At 33.1% G+C, this 19,098-nt stretch overlaps 2 protein-coding genes across 5 annotated transcripts; one reads left to right on the top strand and one right to left on the bottom strand.

Annotated features, from left to right (window-relative positions):
* Nucleotides 1-2,080: 2,080 nt before the first annotated feature.
* LOC142546559 (phytoene synthase 2, chloroplastic) lies at nt 2,081-6,182 on the top strand. Of its 4 annotated transcripts, none has more exons than XM_075654334.1 (8): nt 2,135-2,249; nt 2,361-2,483; nt 2,604-3,332; nt 3,429-3,479; nt 4,367-4,539; nt 4,905-5,140; nt 5,413-5,605; nt 5,731-6,182. In XM_075654334.1, exons 3-8 carry the CDS (start codon nt 2,849-2,851, stop codon nt 5,911-5,913), a joined length of 1,320 nt encoding a protein of 439 aa, XP_075510449.1. In that variant the 5' UTR covers nt 2,135-2,249; nt 2,361-2,483; nt 2,604-2,848; the 3' UTR covers nt 5,914-6,182. The 4 variants fall into 4 exon arrangements, with proteins under 4 accessions (XP_075510446.1, XP_075510449.1, XP_075510448.1 ...); XM_075654333.1 differs by having other exon boundaries at nt 2,361-2,460; XM_075654331.1 differs by lacking the exon at nt 2,361-2,483 and having other exon boundaries at nt 2,081-2,249.
* Nucleotides 6,183-11,239: 5,057 nt separating this feature from the next.
* LOC142546560 (trans-cinnamate:CoA ligase, peroxisomal-like) lies at nt 11,240-13,733 on the bottom strand. The gene is made up of 2 exons (XM_075654335.1): nt 13,476-13,733; nt 11,240-13,374 (listed from the first exon to the last, which is right to left on the bottom strand). The coding sequence occupies exons 1-2, from the start codon at nt 13,671-13,673 to the stop codon at nt 11,815-11,817; spliced, it is 1,758 nt and encodes a 585-aa protein (XP_075510450.1). The 5' UTR covers nt 13,674-13,733; the 3' UTR covers nt 11,240-11,814.
* Nucleotides 13,734-19,098: the final 5,365 nt, after the last annotated feature.

Raw genomic sequence — 19,098 nt, forward strand, 5'->3', positions numbered from 1 at the left:
CTCTTAGTGTTTCTATTTGTGATTTCAGGTGTGCGAAACCACCTCATTTACCACCGGCAGCAGCTCACCTTTCCATCCATAAACACCAATTCCATTTCTAAGTGAGCATCAAACATAAGTTAATCATGTAATGAATTTTTGGATAAAATTAAAAAAAAAAAATTGTCGTGAGTAATTTATACATATAGTAAATAAATAGAAGTTTATGGTTGTCCAAATCATCTGTATTTGAAATAATTCACTTAATAAATTGCAAAATGATATTTTTAAAAAAATGTATCACGTGAAAACAAAAATAAATGTCACATTTTGTAGATGTTTTTTTAAATTATTATTTCGTAAGAACATGCTTTTATATATTGCAATATATCATTGTTTTTGTTCAAATTTCTTCCCTCTCCAAAATAATTTTCTTCTCTTAAGAGTATATCATAATATGAGTATGTCTCTTATGAGACGGTCTCACGAATTTTTATCTGTGAGACGAGTCAACCCTACCGATATTCACAATAAAAAAGTAATACTCTTAGCATAAAAAGTAATATTTTTTCATAGATGATCTAAATAAAACATTCGTCTCACAAAATAAGATCCGTGAGATCGTCTCACACAAATTTGTCTCATAATATATATAAATATATAGACGTAGATAGTTGGATCTGAGACATCAATGATTTAGCCAACAATTGCGCATTAAGGGCATACGCAATCGGTGGAACATCGGTCAACCTTCAATATTTGAAGACATACACACATACACACACAAAAATAATTTTGAAGTATGATTAATTTTATCAAGAAACTTCGAGCACATGCATTGACATGCGCCACGTGCCAACAATTGGATATATAATATTGGATATATAATCATGTCATCAAACTTTATATATAAACTTCATAAATCTTTTTCTTATAATAACCTTTTAATATGTTATTAAGATCAATCTTTATTAACAAAATTGTTTCTTGGCCTAAATTTTTGTTTTTTTCATTTCAGATTGCAATATAACTTGTCTTTAATTTTTTCAATTATGATATGACCCTATTTAAAAGATAATAATTTCAAAACTTTTTACAATTATGATATTACATCAATTTTAATATAAATCTAACTAATTATAAAAATGATTGTCTAAGCACGTAAAGCGTGTCTCGATGTATTAATAATATGTAAAATATCCCCATATAGTTTTATGCACATTGAATTCGTGTCATTACGCTAGTAATTCTATGGATATGGTCGGTATGTTTTTATTGGAATTGATTAAAATAAAATTAAAATAAACAACATTCACAAGCCGGGATCCACCACTCCCGAACCTATAAATTGCGTGTTTGTAAACCGAGCCACTTAAATCTGAAACGTGTACACCGCACCACTAGGAATTTCATGGTGATAAGGTTATCTTTCACCCATTGGGTGATTAGATTGCACGTGTAATCCACACGCTCGGGGACTCAAACCTACGCGCTCCATTCGGTAATGCCTACACGTTGAATAGCGGATCTAGCATCATATTTTAGGGTTGATTCCATCCTATGTATAAGGGTACTATCCCCATGATAGAATTAAGTACTCAAATTTAACCACACATACATGAAGTCCACTAATTTTTTTAAAATCACATATGTATGTGAATTTTGTCCATCCAAATCATGTGAGACAATAGCACAGAAGCTATCCTATTTCATTACGTTGTTTTAAATCGATCATTGAATATGACTAGGATATGTTTGGTTCGAATTTTTTTACATATATTTAAAATTTTAAAATTGTGATATTTTTATCAAAATTTCTGACACACATTTTTACAAAGTTAAGTATCATGTTTCTCAATAAAGGAATATCCCGAATCTAGGGAATTAAACTAAACGAGTCACTATGTAATACGGGCACCATTCGTAAAGTCCCTTCCCTTTAACCTGCTTGCATTAATTTTGATTTGTATTATTTACAAAGATTCCCACTAACGAGTAACGATGACTTCAATAACGGCCACAGAAATGAAAAAAACAAAGGACCCATGATGCATTAAATAACAAAATAAAATGTGAAAAAACTTCCAGAAAAAAAAGGTGAAAAAAAACTACAGCTGAGCATAAAAGGAGAACTAAATGACAACTTGCAGGTTCGTTTAATTTCCGGAAGAGTGTAGAGCATCTGTGTGTGGTGCAAGAGAGTGATGTATTTGGTTTGCCATTGTTTATTTTCTTTCGAGTGACGTTGATTCCTAAGAATTCAACTAAAGGTTGGTTTTCTTTGTTAAATGTTTATTTTTTTAACAAATATGTTGCTTTCCATCTATCCGCTGCTTATTTGGTTGGTGTTATAAAAAAGTATGGATCTTTGCTATATGAAGACTCAAGATAGCCTCAACTTTGGTGGCAGCAAAAGGTTGAGGTTATTTTAATCGTGTCGGGTTGAACCCATCATTCAAATAATAATGGTGCAAAGTTACGGTGAGTTTATTTAAGTTGAACAGGTTCTTGAAGGGCAATGATTTCTCTCTTTGTGCCTTTCATAGGTTTTGGTTATTTTTTGTGGAACATCAATGTGTTTGCACCACTAATCTTGTGTCATTTGTGGTTTCCCAATATTGCAGAAGCCTTTAGAGTGGTTCTGTTGCTGTGCAAGAACTAAGGCCCTACTTGAATTTTGAGTTGTTTTTTTTGCTCGGTTGGATTTTACATTCTTTTCATTCAAAAGTAAAGTGGGAATTGGTTCAAAGTTGAAAGTTTGTTGAAAGTTTGTGGTTGTTTGCCAGTTTTATCACTCAAGGAGATAAGATTAAGGATTCAAGGACAAGATCTTTGTATTGTTTAGTCCACCGAGAATCATAGGTACATAATGTCTGTTGTTTTGTTTTGGGTGGTTTCTCCCGCTTCTGATATCTCAAGCGGCACTGGATTCTTGGAGCCTGTCCGAGAACGAAATCGAATTCTTGATTCATTTAGGGCCTTTTCTCCGTGTAGAAATTTGATCGGGAATGGCAGGCTCGATAAGGGACAAAAGAATAGGCGGAGCTTTAGCTATACAAATACTGGTTTTAGGTATTCATGCCTGGGGAATTACGATTTAGGGAATGAAAATAGACTCTCCGTGGCATCGAGTATGGTGGCTAGTCCAGCAGGAGGTATCAGCTTATCATCTGAGCAAAAGGTTTATGATGTGGTTTTGAAACAGGCGGCATTGGTTAAGAGACAGCTGAAGTCAACTGAGAACATTGAGGTGAAACCAGATATTGTTCTTCCAGGATCTCTTAGCATATTGAGTGAAGCTTATGATCGATGTGGAGAAGTGTGTGCTGAGTATGCCAAGACGTTTTATTTGGGTTAGTAGTTGTAATTAAGTGTCTGGTTAGCAAAAATTTAATTATCACTTGGAAAAATAAAAGTCGTTTTTGATCTTTTTGGGGTTTTTTTTCCAGGAACCATGCTCATGACTCCTGAAAGGAGAAAAGCAATCTGGGCAATATATGGTAGCGTTTTATTGTCTCATAAATCTTATTTTCTATAACAAAGTATTGAAAGATATTCTGATCTTAGTTCGCAAAGTGCTACCTTTTAACAGCATTTGATATATCTATTTCTCGAACTTCATGAATCAAGAAAATCTTGCAATCAAATCGTGCTTTAAATTCAATAAACTACTATTCATTACTTTCACCTTGTAAGAATTGATTCTTCTAATTTTTGTGTGTTTTAAGTATTCATTCTCAGCTCTCCAACCGAAATAAGCTTTTCAAAGAATGCCTCTCGTGGTTGAGTTAATGCTAAACTAGGTTGTTAAATTGTTATTGTCCAGACCAACAAGTCTTGAAGGCATTTTAGATAAAATGATTGTATTATTTTTAGATGTCTGATGTCTTCAAATCCTTATTCTAAAAAAATAAATAAAGAAAAACAGAGACTGAGCTTGATCAGCTGAAATTTTGTTATTATATTAATGTCGTTGGTTGATTTCTTTGAATAGATTGGGTGTCAAATTGAAATAGTTTAGTGAGCATACTTGAAGAATGTTTGAAGCATCTTAGTTGTGCTAAGATATATAAGTGTGTTGTGCCTGTTGGATACGTTTTTTACAAGTTTTTCCTGTGAGATTCTTGTGATTGTGTGATAATGGACGGTCTTCAATGGTTAAATTTACGAGTAAAAGCCAACTCGGGATGCATGTTCTTTTAAATTAAAAAAAAATGAATTTGATTTCTGAAGAGTAATCTGGTATAAATGTTATGAGTAACAACCTGAAATTTTATTTCAACTTCAAACCGAATTGCTTAGAGAAAGAAAAGGAAATCATAATCTAGAGTAATAAGGTTTAATGGTGCAAAACTCACTATTCTTTTATCAATATTCCTCTGAACAGTTTGGTGTAGGAGGACAGATGAACTTGTTGACGGGCCAAATGCATCACATATAACTCCTACAGCCTTAGATAGGTGGGAGTCGAGGTTGGACGATATCTTTAGAGGGCGTCCATTTGACATGCTTGATGCTGCTTTATCTGATACCATTTCCAAGTTTCCTGTCGACATTCAGGTTAACACTCAAAAAAAAAATAATCCAAAATTTGCAAACATGAGGGAGAGGCATTAGTTGATAGCATAAGTAAAAGCTTGTTTTCCATTTTTCTTTAATGTCAAAGCTATTTAAAATCAAATTATTGTGTTAGACCAGTTTTTTTGCGTAATTTGTGTGCTTTGCATAAGGGAAGTTCAAAGTGCATGAATAAATGTATCATTTTGATATAAACATGGGGGAGGCGCAAAAATACAATGTCTATTGTAAACTAAACTGAAGCTCAGCAGATTTAACTGTATCTTTTCAAGAAATTGACAACCAGTGACAATTGTCTGTATTCATCCTTCAATTACTATATCTGACTCGTCACATGTATTATTCAGCCGTTCAGAGACATGATTGAAGGAATGAGGATGGACCTCCGGAAGTCAAGATATGCAAACTTTGATGAGTTGTATCTATACTGTTATTATGTAGCTGGTACCGTTGGATTGATGAGTGTGCCAGTTATGGGAATCGCACCTGAATCACAGGCAACCACAGAAAGTGTCTATAATGCGGCTTTGGCTCTAGGACTTGCAAATCAGTTAACCAATATACTTCGGGATGTTGGAGAAGAGTAAGTTTTTATTGACTAAAACTTGGAATATGAACATTTTTTTTGAACCATTTCCTGGAAATAAAAGGGTTTTTTTGGCTCATTGTTGTGTGTATTTCTTCTCTTAGAAGAAATTGGTGGGCTAGCGGAATGGGCGATTTCTTAAATTAGAATATTTATCTTTGACAAATAAGTTATGGTATGGCCGTCAATCAAAACATAGTACTTGAGATGTAATGAAACACAATTATGGTGAATATTAACATTGTTGTCTTCTTCTTGATTGCTTCAAGTGCAAGAAGGGGAAGGGTCTATTTACCTCAGGATGAATTGGCCCAGGCCGGGCTTTCAGATGAAGACATAGTCATCGGAGAGGTAACAGACAAATGGCGAACTTTTATGAAAAAGCAAATTGCGAGGGCAAGAAAATTATTCGACGACGCAGAAAAAGGAGTCACAGAGCTCAGCTCCGCGAGCAGATGGCCTGTAAGCATTTGTTACCTTTTCAAACTTATCTTTTTAACTTGATACAAGCTACCTTTTAGTCACAAAATATTGTATGGCATATAAATTTATCTTCCCCTCTCGTACGTTGGTTTTGTCTGGTGCAGGTGTGGGCATCGTTACTGTTGTATCGACAAATATTGGACGAGATCGAGGCAAATGACTACAACAGTTTCACGAGGAGGGCCTATGTTAGCAAACCAAAGAAGATTATAGCTTTGCCAATAGCATATGCGAAGTCTCTCGTTCCTCCATCATCAAGAACCTCAACCCCTCTTGTAAAAGCTTGAATGTTAACATAGTAACTTGCTTGAATACTGAGTTACATACTTAAAAGAAACCAAGTATAATTTGTACATCTCAGATTATGGTAATGCAGTGATCAAATTCTTTGTAAAAAAAAAAAGAGAAAAAAACTGGGAAAAAAAATAATCTGTTTTTCATTTTATTATTGTATACTCCAAATTTTGCAATCATGTAGCCAATGTTTCGATACATTAGTGGTCTAAACGAATTGAATTGTTCCAAATATATAAAAAAATTTGAATATTCGAATTCAGCTTGAATTAGTTTTATTCGAGTTCGAATTGAAGTGTGAAATTTTAAAACTTTTGGCTCGAATTTGATTCGAATTCGAGTTCGAGACCGAGTTCGGCTCGAAAGTTACAAACATGTTCGTGAAATATTTGAATTTTTGCTCGGAAATAAGTATTCGAAAAATTCGAAATTTATCTATTTAATATATAATTATATCATATTGATAAATTATTAAAGCTCACGAGCAGTTCATTAATCTATCGAACAATGAGCTCGAGTTTGGCTCAGAAAAGGTTTGAACATGTTCGAATTCAATAAACTCAATTACGAATCAAATATTTTTCGATCCGACTCAAAAAACTCGCGAACCAACTCGATTTTTTTACAGATCTATTCCTTCTCTGTTTAAATGCCCTAGAACTTGAAAATAATATGGGGTGGTAGAAATTTTTAAATATTTATTTTTGAACAAACTTATGCCTATATCAAAATATAACAAGCCTCGTATCGTATATAAATAAAATATAAAATAAAAAAAAAAAACAAACTTACTAGTATTGGGGTGTACAAAAATTTGATTTACCAATGTTCTGTTAAATCTCGGACAACAAAACAAAGGATATTAAAATTTGAGATTAAAAGTGCGATTCTCTGTTATTTATATTAATTTTTATTTTTTAAAAAATATCTAAAATTTTCAGAACATAAATTCTAAAATATTAGAAATATAAATATAATAACATTTACTAATTCCTCTCAGTCCCGTGTCAGCTTAGCAAAGCAAATAGGCAGGAAAGAGACGTCCATGTTATATGGGCTTTACGAAAAAGGCCGAACTTGAGCCGAGTTGGACCAGGCCTTCCAAGCCCAATTTGTAAATCGTGAGAAGGGGGAATGAAGCCCAACAATTAGAAATATTATTTTGTGTTCATTCCGATCATTAGTTCATATGATGAGTTACAAAGCCGTGAAAATACGTTGTTTTATTTTAGTAATGTGAAATCTTTAAACTAAACAAAAGACTTCCAAATTGCAAGAGCTTAACAAAAAGTTCATGTAGACATTTTAGCATGTACTTTTCAATCATTTATCATATAACCAATGACGGAGCTAGGAATATGGCTATACCCGACCTACAATTTTAAACTCTGGAATTCTTTAGTATTTTAAATTGATCTACCCGGACTAATATCGAATTAATCTAAATTTATACAAAATTTACAAATAAGTTTTTTTTAAAAAAAAAAAATTGGACCACCCGGGCTGCCAATTAATGTGGCTCCGCCACTACACATAACAAATGTTCACATTTCACAATAAAATAAAGACAAAAACTTGTGTGAGACGGTCTCACGGGTCGTATTTGTGAGACGGATCTCATATTTGGGTCAACCATGAAAATGTATTATTTTTTATGTTAAGAATATTACTTTTTATTGTAAATATGGGTAGAGTTGACCCGTCTCACAGATTAGGATCCGTGAGACGGTCTCACATGAGACACACTCTAAAATAAAACTCTCTTCAAACCAATTGATTTAATCACATTCAATATTTAAAAAAACCATAAAATCAAATATCATCTGTCAAGATCCAATTCGAAATTGCAAAAACTATATTATTAAAACCATCCACGAAAATGAAATGCATCACCAGGGAACAGACTGTTTGAAAATCGAAAAATAATTAAAAATGCTAACATGTTTGCTATTACATTAGAACTTGATAGTTCTTATTTGGATATATTTTTGTTGGGCTAAACTACCTGCACAGTTTGGCCAAAAATCATGGGGGGCAATTGCCCACCTTCGTCCATACTTCTCATCTGCCTCCGGGTGTACTGTAATTGTGAAAATTATTGAGACAATAAACTGTAATTTTAAAATAATGATTTTTTTTTAATAAAAAAAGAAGAAGTTAAAATAGATCATGACACTAAATCTTTTTTTTTATTAATAAACTTAATAATAATAAAAGATGACTAATTGAATTATCCGTGGGAAACATAAATCAGTTTAGAAAGCTATCCTTATTTAAACCATTTTTTCAACTACAACTTCTAAATCAAAACTCGATACCACCCTTTTTTGAGCCAGCCAGCGAGCCAGCCTTGTGGCTACACCATTTATCTAATTTTTTCGGGTCCACGAATGCATAATTCTACAGAAAGCCAACATCAATAACATGTATCCGACAAATTCAAAATAATATAAGCACCCACCCTACTAAAAATCAATTTTATTAGTTTGATAATTTAGAAATACATTTTATGTTTTATTTGATTATATGTAGTCTGCAGAAAAATTTAATGATGAATTCGTCGATATTAATAATTAATCTATATGCTACTTTTTACTTTAATACATATCGTATCATAGTTTTTTTTTTTTTTTTAATGGATCACATATTTATATAATTTACGTGTTGACGCATGCATGCATTAATTTCTAGTGCCAAATTACAAAATTAAACACAAAGAACTTTGCAGATATATGATTGAACAGAAGCCAATATCTTCCTCAGTAATTGATTTCATCCACAAAATTGAAAATGGCCCATTGAAATTCATGATATCCCGTTTCAAATCAACATAATGTAGATATTCAAAGAATTCATCATTAAAATCTCGTGGTGCATATATGTATATATGGCGTACGAAGATGTGCGTGAATTACTTGGTCCATTGGAACATCATCTCTCCCACGATTCTTCTTTGCATTAAAAATTCAGTTTTAAACTTGCACGCATAGTCGCGTTACCCCCTTTTTTTTTTGCATGAATAACAACTTACCAAACACAAGAAAACCATTGATCGAAAAATATCATCTCAAGTACTTTAGGACGAGATATCCACTTCGAGATCTAATTATAACAAAAACTACTTCCCCAACTAAAAAAAACATATTGTAGGTATCTAACCCAACTCATTTAATCATATCTATACATATAACGTAAATTATATATCATGCATGCATGTTAAGATTGGAACTTGAACCTAATTCGATCCTAAAAGCTAGCTCAAGGAGAGAGGATAGTTCAAGCCCATATATATAACTTCTAGGTATTTTATCCAACCGATGTGGGACAACTAACAATGCACTCAAATGGTGATCGGACACGAAATTTACTAGCTTGCAATTTCTTATGTTTTTTTCTTTTGATTTTTGGGGTGTGGTGATTACAATGGGTTTCGAACTCGAGATCTTGTTATTTTGTTGAGATACTAGCTAGTGTCTCTGGGTCTGTTGACTTATGCTTGTGGTATATGTGCTTTCATTATTTTTGGTCTTGATTTGTTTCTTTGCTCAATTGTTATGTGAAAAAAAAAAGCAGCACAATGCAAGAACTATTAAAGCAAATATAACTATTCCCCAATATGCATGCTGTGGGTATGGCTATGACAATGGCAACGGCAATTATTTCATCCAAAAGAAACCTTTAGACCCACCTATTGTGGAGAGCTATAAAAGATACGTGGCACCAATTGAGAGGAATTTGAGTGGAAATTGAATATATACCCAACATTGAGTACTATGCGGCTCCCACGTTAGGCATTCCGATGTCACGACAAACAAAAATAACCGATTTCACTCTCATTTTTATTTTTAAATTAATTTTAATAAAGAATTAGTTTCATTAAACTTGTTTGAATTAATTATTTTATTATATTAAATTAGTTTATAATTAATTTTTAATAAGAATGAAATTATTTTTATTATAATTGAAGTGTAAGATTTTCTTATATTTAATTAATTGATAAATACGTGATTTATTAAATAAATTAATCGCTGTAAATAAAATAAAATGAACTAATATTTCTTTTATAATTGAATAGTTAGAATACAACTTTATATTTGGTACACAAATTATATTATTTTGTAGTTAAAATTTTATTAAAATAATATAATTGATTGAAGATTACCTAAGAGGCAAGGAATGAGAGCCACTTGGCGGCTCAGAGGAGCACTTTCTTCCAAATACAAAGGTAATAAAACATAATGATAATTATTATTTAATAAAAACTATAATTATAATAACAATAAATAATGATGATGATGATATTAATAGCAAATAATTTTTAGAAAAATTATTATTTAAATATTTTAATTATAATATGATTTTGTTATTAAAAATAATTGCATTGTATTCTTTTCTTCGTTTTTCGATACCAATCATATGAATAAAATAGACATATCATTCCACTCGTATTCATATTTTATTCATACTCTATTTAAATTCTCTATGAATTTAACTAATATCTAGGGGTATTTAAACTTCGGATAAAAAAAACGAAAAATCCAAACCGAAAAAACCGAACACTGAATCGAACCGAAAACCGAATTTTATAATTCGAATATAAATGTTAAAACCGAAATTTATTTGGTTCGATTTCGTATTATATATGTCGAAACCGAATCGACAAAAAAAAAACGAAATTTCATTAAGTTAATAATTTTATTTTTATTATATAATTTTTCAGATTATACGAGTGAATGATGAATTATTTTGAATAATATTTAGTTGATTGTTGTTTATGTAATTCATTTAGACTTTATATTTAATTATTTTACTAAGAAATCAGTTAAAAAGATAACATATTATATTTTACATTATATTTATCTTATTAATTTAAATAATTGTATCAAAACCGAAATAACCGAACCATTTTGGTAGAAAACCGACCGAACCGAAGAAAAATGGTTCAGATATCGGATTATATATTTGTAAAATCGAAAATCGAAAAAACCGAATAAAAAAACGAAAACCGAATCGAACCGGCCGATAAATAGCCCTACTAATATCAATTCTCTAGAGTGAACGACCCTGGGCAAGACATTGCCTACTGTTTAAGGTATTAGAAAATAGAAAAATGACATCGAATTATATTAGAGCAGCTGGTAATTGTTTTCTATGTTATACCGCACCATAATCAGAATATATACAGAATTTCGGAATATATGCTCCTACAATTTTTTGGTGGCAAATAATTATTTTAGAATTTCATGCTTTCAAAATACATAAACACGCTCGTCAGGAATTATATATAACATAAATACATCATTCTAACAGATGAAAGAAAACAATCATAGTGTATCTACCAAGGGGGTGTTCGAGCAGGTGATAGTTGGATCAATGATAAAGAGTTTGATTTCGTCCGCCAATAAGATCATCCATAGAGAAGGGAGTCGGATTCGTGATCTCATTAACCACAACTAGTGCATCTGTTTCGACAATCCAACTTGTACAAGAAGGTTTATCGCTTGCACTTGAGCGCCATTATCTCGGCGAAGTTGGGTGAGAAACGGCTCCAGATCGGCAATGGCATGCCTATTAGAGTCCCACGCTAAATAAGTTGCCTGAATCGAGCACATCAGCATTCACGTCGATTTTAAAGACACCTCTGGTTTATTGAAAATTAAATAACTGTAATAATTGGTAAACAGTTGGGCGATTAGTTGAGCTGCTTAGATATGGAATGAGACCATGAGAAGAAGAATATATAATTAACAACAATTGAAAGCTAATGTTACACACTAAATATTATATATTTATAACTTTGTAAAATCACACTTCATGAATATTTTGAACCTTAAATACCATCAGTGCTTCAACTACTAGTCGGAATCAGAGAAATTATAAATCTTTAGTGCTAATCAAAGACGGGAAACAGCAAGAATTTGCTGATGTTGAGTTTGCTGATCATGGTATATCGGGTTCTCCCTCTTGTTCTTTGCAGAATCAGAGGGCCTTTTTCGAGTGTCTGAAACTAGAAAAGTCTTGGCCAAAGCCCTTAGCTGAAACTTCGGAACTTTCCCCGTCGAAGTTTTCGGTAATTCCTTCATGAAATGCACCTTCTTCGGCACCATGTATCCCGCCAGATTTTTGCGGCAGTGCTCAATAATATCCATTTCGGTTACACCAGAAGCTGTAGAGCTTGTGTTTCTGATGACAACGAATGCGCATGGGCTTTCACCCCACTTGGGATGCGGCATGGCCACCACCGCCGCCTCAGCAACGTTTGCGTTCTTGTAAAGCACCGCTTCCACCTCCACGCTGCTTATATTCTCCCCGCCGGAGATTATTACATCCTTCGACCTGTCCTTGATTTCTACATAACCGTCGGGGTGTACGACCCCCACATCACCAGTCCAAAACCATCCATTTTTGAAAGCTTTTTTTGTAGCGATTTCGTCTTTCAAATACCCTTTCATTATGCTGCTTCCTCTCAGCACTATTTCCCCCATTGTTTGCCCGTCCCGGGGAACGCTCTCCATGGTAATACAATCTTTTACGTCCACATCTGCCAGGGTCAGCGTGCAGATTCCCTGTCTCGCTTTGAGCTTCGCCTTCTCCTCACCGGGAAATTTGTCCCACTCTTTCTGCCACTCGCAAACCAGCGCAGGCCCTGTCGCCTCCGTCAGGCCATAGGCGTGCGTCACGTGGAACCCGATCCCCTCGATCCTTTCCAGGAGTGCCGCCGGTGGAGGTGCGCCTCCTGTCAAAATATCGACTTTCTTAGTTATCGGTCGCTGCTCGTGTGGCTCAGCGTCCAATAGAATATTGAACACTACAGGCGCGCAGCACATGTGCGTAACATTGTAACGATGGATGCTTTCGTACATTTCTAGAGCTGTTGTGTTCCGAATACAAACATTGGTACCGCCTCGGGCCGCCACACCCCACGTGAAAGTCCAGCCGTTGCAGTGGAACATTGGCAGGGACCATAAATAAACAGGCTGAGTCTTCATTTCCCATTTTAAAATCAGGCTCAGTGTGCTCAAATAAGCTCCCCTGTGGCTGTACACCACGCCTTTCGGCTCTGATGTAGTGCCGGATGTGTAATTCAAAGCAATCGGATCCCACTCGTCGATCATTTCCTCTGGCGCCGCGTGCCCTGGATTGCCCTGAGACACGAGCTGCTCGTACTCGAGTTCACCTAAACGAATCCCTGTTGGAGTGGCCAAGTCGTCGATGACCACGACCAATGGCATCTTATTGTTTTGCACATTGCCCATCAGAAGACGTAACGCATCGCGTGCTAGAGGCACGTACTGGTAGTCGACGAAGAGAATCTTCGCTTCGGAGTGCCGAAGGATGGTAACGATGTTTTTGACATCAAGCCTTGTGTTGATAGTGTTGAGAACCGCACCCGCCATTGGGACGGCGAAGTGCATTTCATACATTGCTGGGATATTTGGCGCCAGAACTGAAACCTGCGGCAAAAACGAAGAACAAATGTTGAGCATAATAATTAATATGTAATAACACCAGGTTGTTCAGCATACGAGAAACAAACATGTTATTATTCACTTACAACATCATTTTTGACAATGTTAAAGGACCGGAGGGTGGAAGCAAGTCGGCAACACCTCTCGTAAGTTTGAAGCCACGTAAAAGCAACGCCTCGGTATATTATCGATGTTCGACTCGAATAAACCTTGGATGCCCTCGTCAAGAAAGTTAAGGGAGTAAGAGGAGCATAATTGGCATCACATTTAGGTAGTCTATCCATTGAGATCAAATGGGTTGGGATACTAACACAAGGTAGTGGAGAAGTTCGTTATATGTGTAGTGTGACCGCGCTAGCTATTTATAGGCAGTCGGGCTCTAATCTCGTTATACTGTCGTGGTTTAATTATTTTAATTAATATCAATATTTTCGATAAAAAATAACTAAAATTAAAAGACATTACTAATATTGAAATTTAATAACAAAGATGACTATAATCGCAACGTGACAAATTTAGAGAACGAAAAATGTAGTTTTTTGTTGTAAATATAATCAAATACGTAAGATCAAGATTACAAGATATGAATTTCTGAAGTTAAAATATATATTTATTCAAATATTATATATATATATATATATATTAATTATAGTAAGGAAAATTTGAGACTGTGTCTAATAAGGAAAATATAATAGTAGTCCATAGATTTTGTTGGGAAATTGCTCTGATTTTACATACTTTCTTCCATACTTTGCTATGGATTTTAAAAACAAGACTTTTGACCGATTAAAATACATGGCATTCACATTTTGGTGGGCTGCTTGACCTCTCCACTTCTTTCTTTCTTTCTTTCACCACGTCCTCTTTTCTTTCTTTTTTTCCATTGGCACCCTTCGAGAATTTCCATTTTATAATTTACACACGTATATAAGTTAAAAGTGTAAAACCCGTAATCTCAAACTCGATGTATTATTTATGAACTCGAAATTTTGTACTAGATTATCAAAGATTGTATTTAATAATTATCCAGATTATCTAAAATGGTACGAGATAATTAAATCTTTGTACACAAAATAGAGTTCCAATTTCAAGTGATAAATATATATAATTTTTCGATTTTGGCATATAGATATAAATATATCAATATCCAAGAATTTAAATGAGGAGATAATATATATATATACACAATTAAATATATAGGTATATAATTTCGAAATTTGAGAAATAAAATACAAGATAAAGATATAAAATAAGAGATAATGAATATATACATGTATATTTGGATTATGATAATGAGAAGATTGTATGATTAGATAATGTAATTATCATGTAAATATATACATGAATATATATATGTATATTTGGATAGTAGGTCTTTTGTGAGACGGTCTCACGAATTTTTATCTGTGAGACGAGTAAACTCTACCGATATTCACAATAAAAAGTAATACTCTTAGCATAAAAAGTAATATTTTTCATCGATGACTCAAATAAGATATCCGTCTCGAAAAATACGACCCATGAGACCGTCTCACACAAGTTTTTGCCATATTTGGAAAAGGATAACTTACTTGTGAACGTAATGTGAACATATAAGTATGATCTAATGGTTCAATAAAGCGCAAATAATTCTAAAATGTGACTGATTTTCGGTCGAAATGTTGCTCGCTCTTTGTTATTCAAATACTAGAAATCTAAACAAACCGTCTATCATGTTTTCTGCAATTGGGAATTAAGATAAGTGAGATTTTGTATATAATTTGGAACAATAGTTTTTTTTTTTAAAAGTGGTATGTTTTAAAATAATTTGTATATGAATTGTTTCAATTTTCAAAAGTTTCGTTCGAGCATGAGTTATTTGTTTCGTGTTGTGTCGAAAGTACTTTATGTTTTGGCACTGTGAGAATTCAACTGGATACGAGTGGGAATACCAAGTTACGATAAGTTTATGATCCTTACACGGTGAGATTGTATCCGTTGTATGGTATCGCTCCGTTGGAGGGGTAAAAATTAGGGATTAATATCAGTAAACCATAGAAAATAGAGAAATCTCAGTGCTTTGGCTAAAATATTTTTACATTATGTTTATGATATGTGGTACGGAGTATGTTATGCATCATATGAATTTTTCGAAGATTGTGTATGTTTGATATGTTTGTGCTCGAATATCTCCCACTTACCTAGTGTCGACCATATCACTCACTCCTTAGTCGTCTACCATTCTCAGATAAGTCAGAAGATGAAATCGAGGAACAAGAACAAGATCAATCTTGTGGCTGGTAGTAGATACATGAAGAAGTTACATTAGTTTATGTTATTTATTTATTTTACGTTATAAAATGATTTCACATAATTTTATTATTTTAGAAATTACGTTGTAAAAACGATTCTATTTGATGATATTTATGATGTAAACTGATTTTGGTTTATATTGTACTATGAGACTTGTTATTTTGCGATTATGTGATTGTTGAATAACGCTGATGTCAATAACCTTGATTTCGAGACGTGACAACAAACTACTCTCTAGCTATAATCACATTTATCAAAATTTGTCCTCAAATATATATATAATTTTGATACGGTGTTCATCTACTGTACACATCTGCATTCTAATTAATGAAGTGACATTCATGTATTAGATTGATGAAACCTATTACATCTAATTTGTTCACACTTAACTATAAATTAAACAAACAACAATAAAATTAAGCTCAAAAAGTAATTTGTTCACACTTAACTTCAAAAATCGAATCAATAAAGATTCAAACTGAGGCACATAAGAATATAAGATCATCTTATGTCCACACCTAACCATCTAATTATTTTATTTTAGAGACAGTAAACCTTATACTTAATCATCCATAATTGGTGATTAAACTTAGAAATTACATGTGAATTGGCAGTGGCACCCACCACCTACAGATTTCCAAACAATTTCCATTTTAATATCTATTCATGCAATAGTCTTCGATAAGAGAGAGCTAGTGTCATTAGTAGTTGGTCTCTTTAAAAAAAAAATTTCCTATAAATTTTCTAAATTGCCATTTTTGGTCCTCATTGATATAATATTATTCAATCTCAAGTTTTACAATCATTTAATTTAGTTAAATAGTTTTTGTTTTTAAGTTTTTTTTACGGAATTTATATTGGTTTTTTAATTATGATTCGAACTCGGGGAGCCAACTAATCTAATAGGGGTGATACCACTAGGCTACAAATCCGGTCTCAGTTATTTTTATATGTTTAACAGAACATGTTTGTGAAAATAAATAATGGAACTCGACGCGATCGCTTGTTTTGTCGTATATACCAAATGAATTTTCCACCAACGTGAATCACTAAACAGCGAACGGATAGAAATTTCCAGCGCAAATAATTGCTTCCATTACAATATCATGTTAATATGAAAAAATTGTTTGAAATCCTGTATATGTGTATATATATATATATATATACTCACACAATATATATATATATATAATTTGTGTGTATATATTTTTACAGAATTATATATATTGTACTGTTAGCTACAGTTTAATTGTCCTTTGAATTTATTTTTCGGAAGTCATTTTTTTCAAAGTGCAAATGTTTTTCACAATTAATGTGAGAATCCGAATTTCCAGCGGTAGCTAGTATTTTGCAGCAGCTAGCAATATTCAGCAGCAATGCAAAAATTTCAGCAGAAGTTAACAATTCCAACAGCAACTAATATTTCAGAAGTTGGTATTTTTCCAGCAGATAGAAGCCAGCAGCAGAAGGGTTCAGTAGTGCGAAATTCCAGCAGACAGCTACTGATTCAGCTTATGACTTGTAACTGAAGCATTTAACATGGAATACAGGCTGTTAATGACACATCATGACAGATTATGGCCATTAATCGGGAGGCTAACGGTCAGAATTTTGCCTATAAATAACACCCTCGAATATCTGAAATGGTTTTACACAAATCTTAAGTTATCACTTGAAATTCGAGCTAAGAGAGTGCCTTTTTCGAGCAGAAAAAATTCAATAGCGAGAGCAAGCAGACTCCAGACTTCAACCGAAACTTTCTAGCAAATTACAGTAAGTGGGCTTATGTATAAATGTCTTGAAACCGGTTTGATAATTCATGTTTTGAAGTAAAGTATATGTATTTTTTATCTTTGATTTTTGAAACACTGAACCTAGTGAACTAATGGTAGAAACATATATTCTGAAACATTCCTGATTACTGAATTCTGATTACTGATTACTAGCCTCACCCATAGATGATAGAACATATAGGGAATGATATCAGTTTAGCTATGAAATTCACAAACGTGCTCAGTGTTTGCTTGCTAAATTTTAAGTTCTGATTTCTGTTCTGAAACCTGTTATTCCTGAATACCAATTCATGTTCTGAAAGTAAGAGTTTCTGTATATTATTTATATTATTGTTTATGTTGAAAATGGTTTTGAAACTGGGAGTTATTTCCGCCCCTGCTTATTGAGTGGCGATCATATCATGCACCCACCAAACCCATCTCAGATAAGAACAAGGAAGAAACGTTAGAAGAAGAAGAGCAGAATCAGTTCTGGGGCTGGTGAAGAAGACTGTTGTTTCTCAGTTTTAAATTATGTTTTCCGCTGCATCTGTTAAAACATTGTTATGTCTGGTTTTACATTTCCGCTGTAAAATATTAGTTATTTGAGTTTGTATCAGACAATAATATATTCAATATTGTGAATTAAAAGACTACTTTCTGAATTTTATACATCTGAGGCTTGTTGTTTTCGAATGTAAATTTAAGAGTAAGGCCGGTGTCAACCAATCCCGTACCTGAAACGTGACAATTAAAGATTAGGATCATTCGCAAAACATAGTTTTCATATCTGAAAACAAGATTAACATAATTATTATTGCATGTTCTTTATTACTTTTGATTTTTTTTTCATCTCTCTCTTAATAATCGGTATATTTGATTAAAATCATCAATATAAATGTATTACGTTCAAATTATTTAAATACAAAAAATTATGTGAAATCGTAAATCAATTTTGTTAGGTGGTCTTGAATCTGACTCAATTCATGAAAAATTATCACATTTTATTTCAAAATTATTATTTTTCATTGTAGATATAGATTAAATCGTCATCTCATTAATATAAACTCGTGAAACTGTCTCACAAAAAATCTAATCTTGTTTAAAACGTCTTATGTACTATTATCTTTATATGGTTCGGATCAATAGACGAGTCCTACTGTTTCTCAAGGAGATTTTTTTTTTTTGTGGCGGAAATCAAATTGATAAGATAATCGGGCAATTAATTTTGATCACACAAACTGTCTCCCACGAAATGTTACATTGCTTGACATATACACGATTTTCCTTTCCCAAAATACACGTATGCCACACACCGGCTACCAAATATATTTAGTTTTTTTTTTTTTTTGAATGAAAAGCTTGCATAAAATTAATTCGGTAAGACCCGTGTTACAAGATTAATGAGCTACAAAAAATATCATCATCTACCCATTCAATATTCGAAAAAAAGATACAAAGCTCTGTGGGCTAAAAAATTTGTCTGCACAATTGGCCGTCAGTCGAAGAGAAGTGAAAGCAGCAAACTTTTACATGAATTGAATTTCCAATGCCAATGTTCCCACTGGACCAAGCTTGACATCAGGATTATGTGCTGCCCGAACGACATCAAAAGAGTGAAAATATACACGTATTGTGGAAAACA

Source organism: Primulina tabacum, chromosome 5 (assembly GCF_025594145.1).
Source record: "Primulina tabacum isolate GXHZ01 chromosome 5, ASM2559414v2, whole genome shotgun sequence".
NCBI lineage: Eukaryota > Viridiplantae > Streptophyta > Magnoliopsida > Lamiales > Gesneriaceae > Primulina > Primulina tabacum.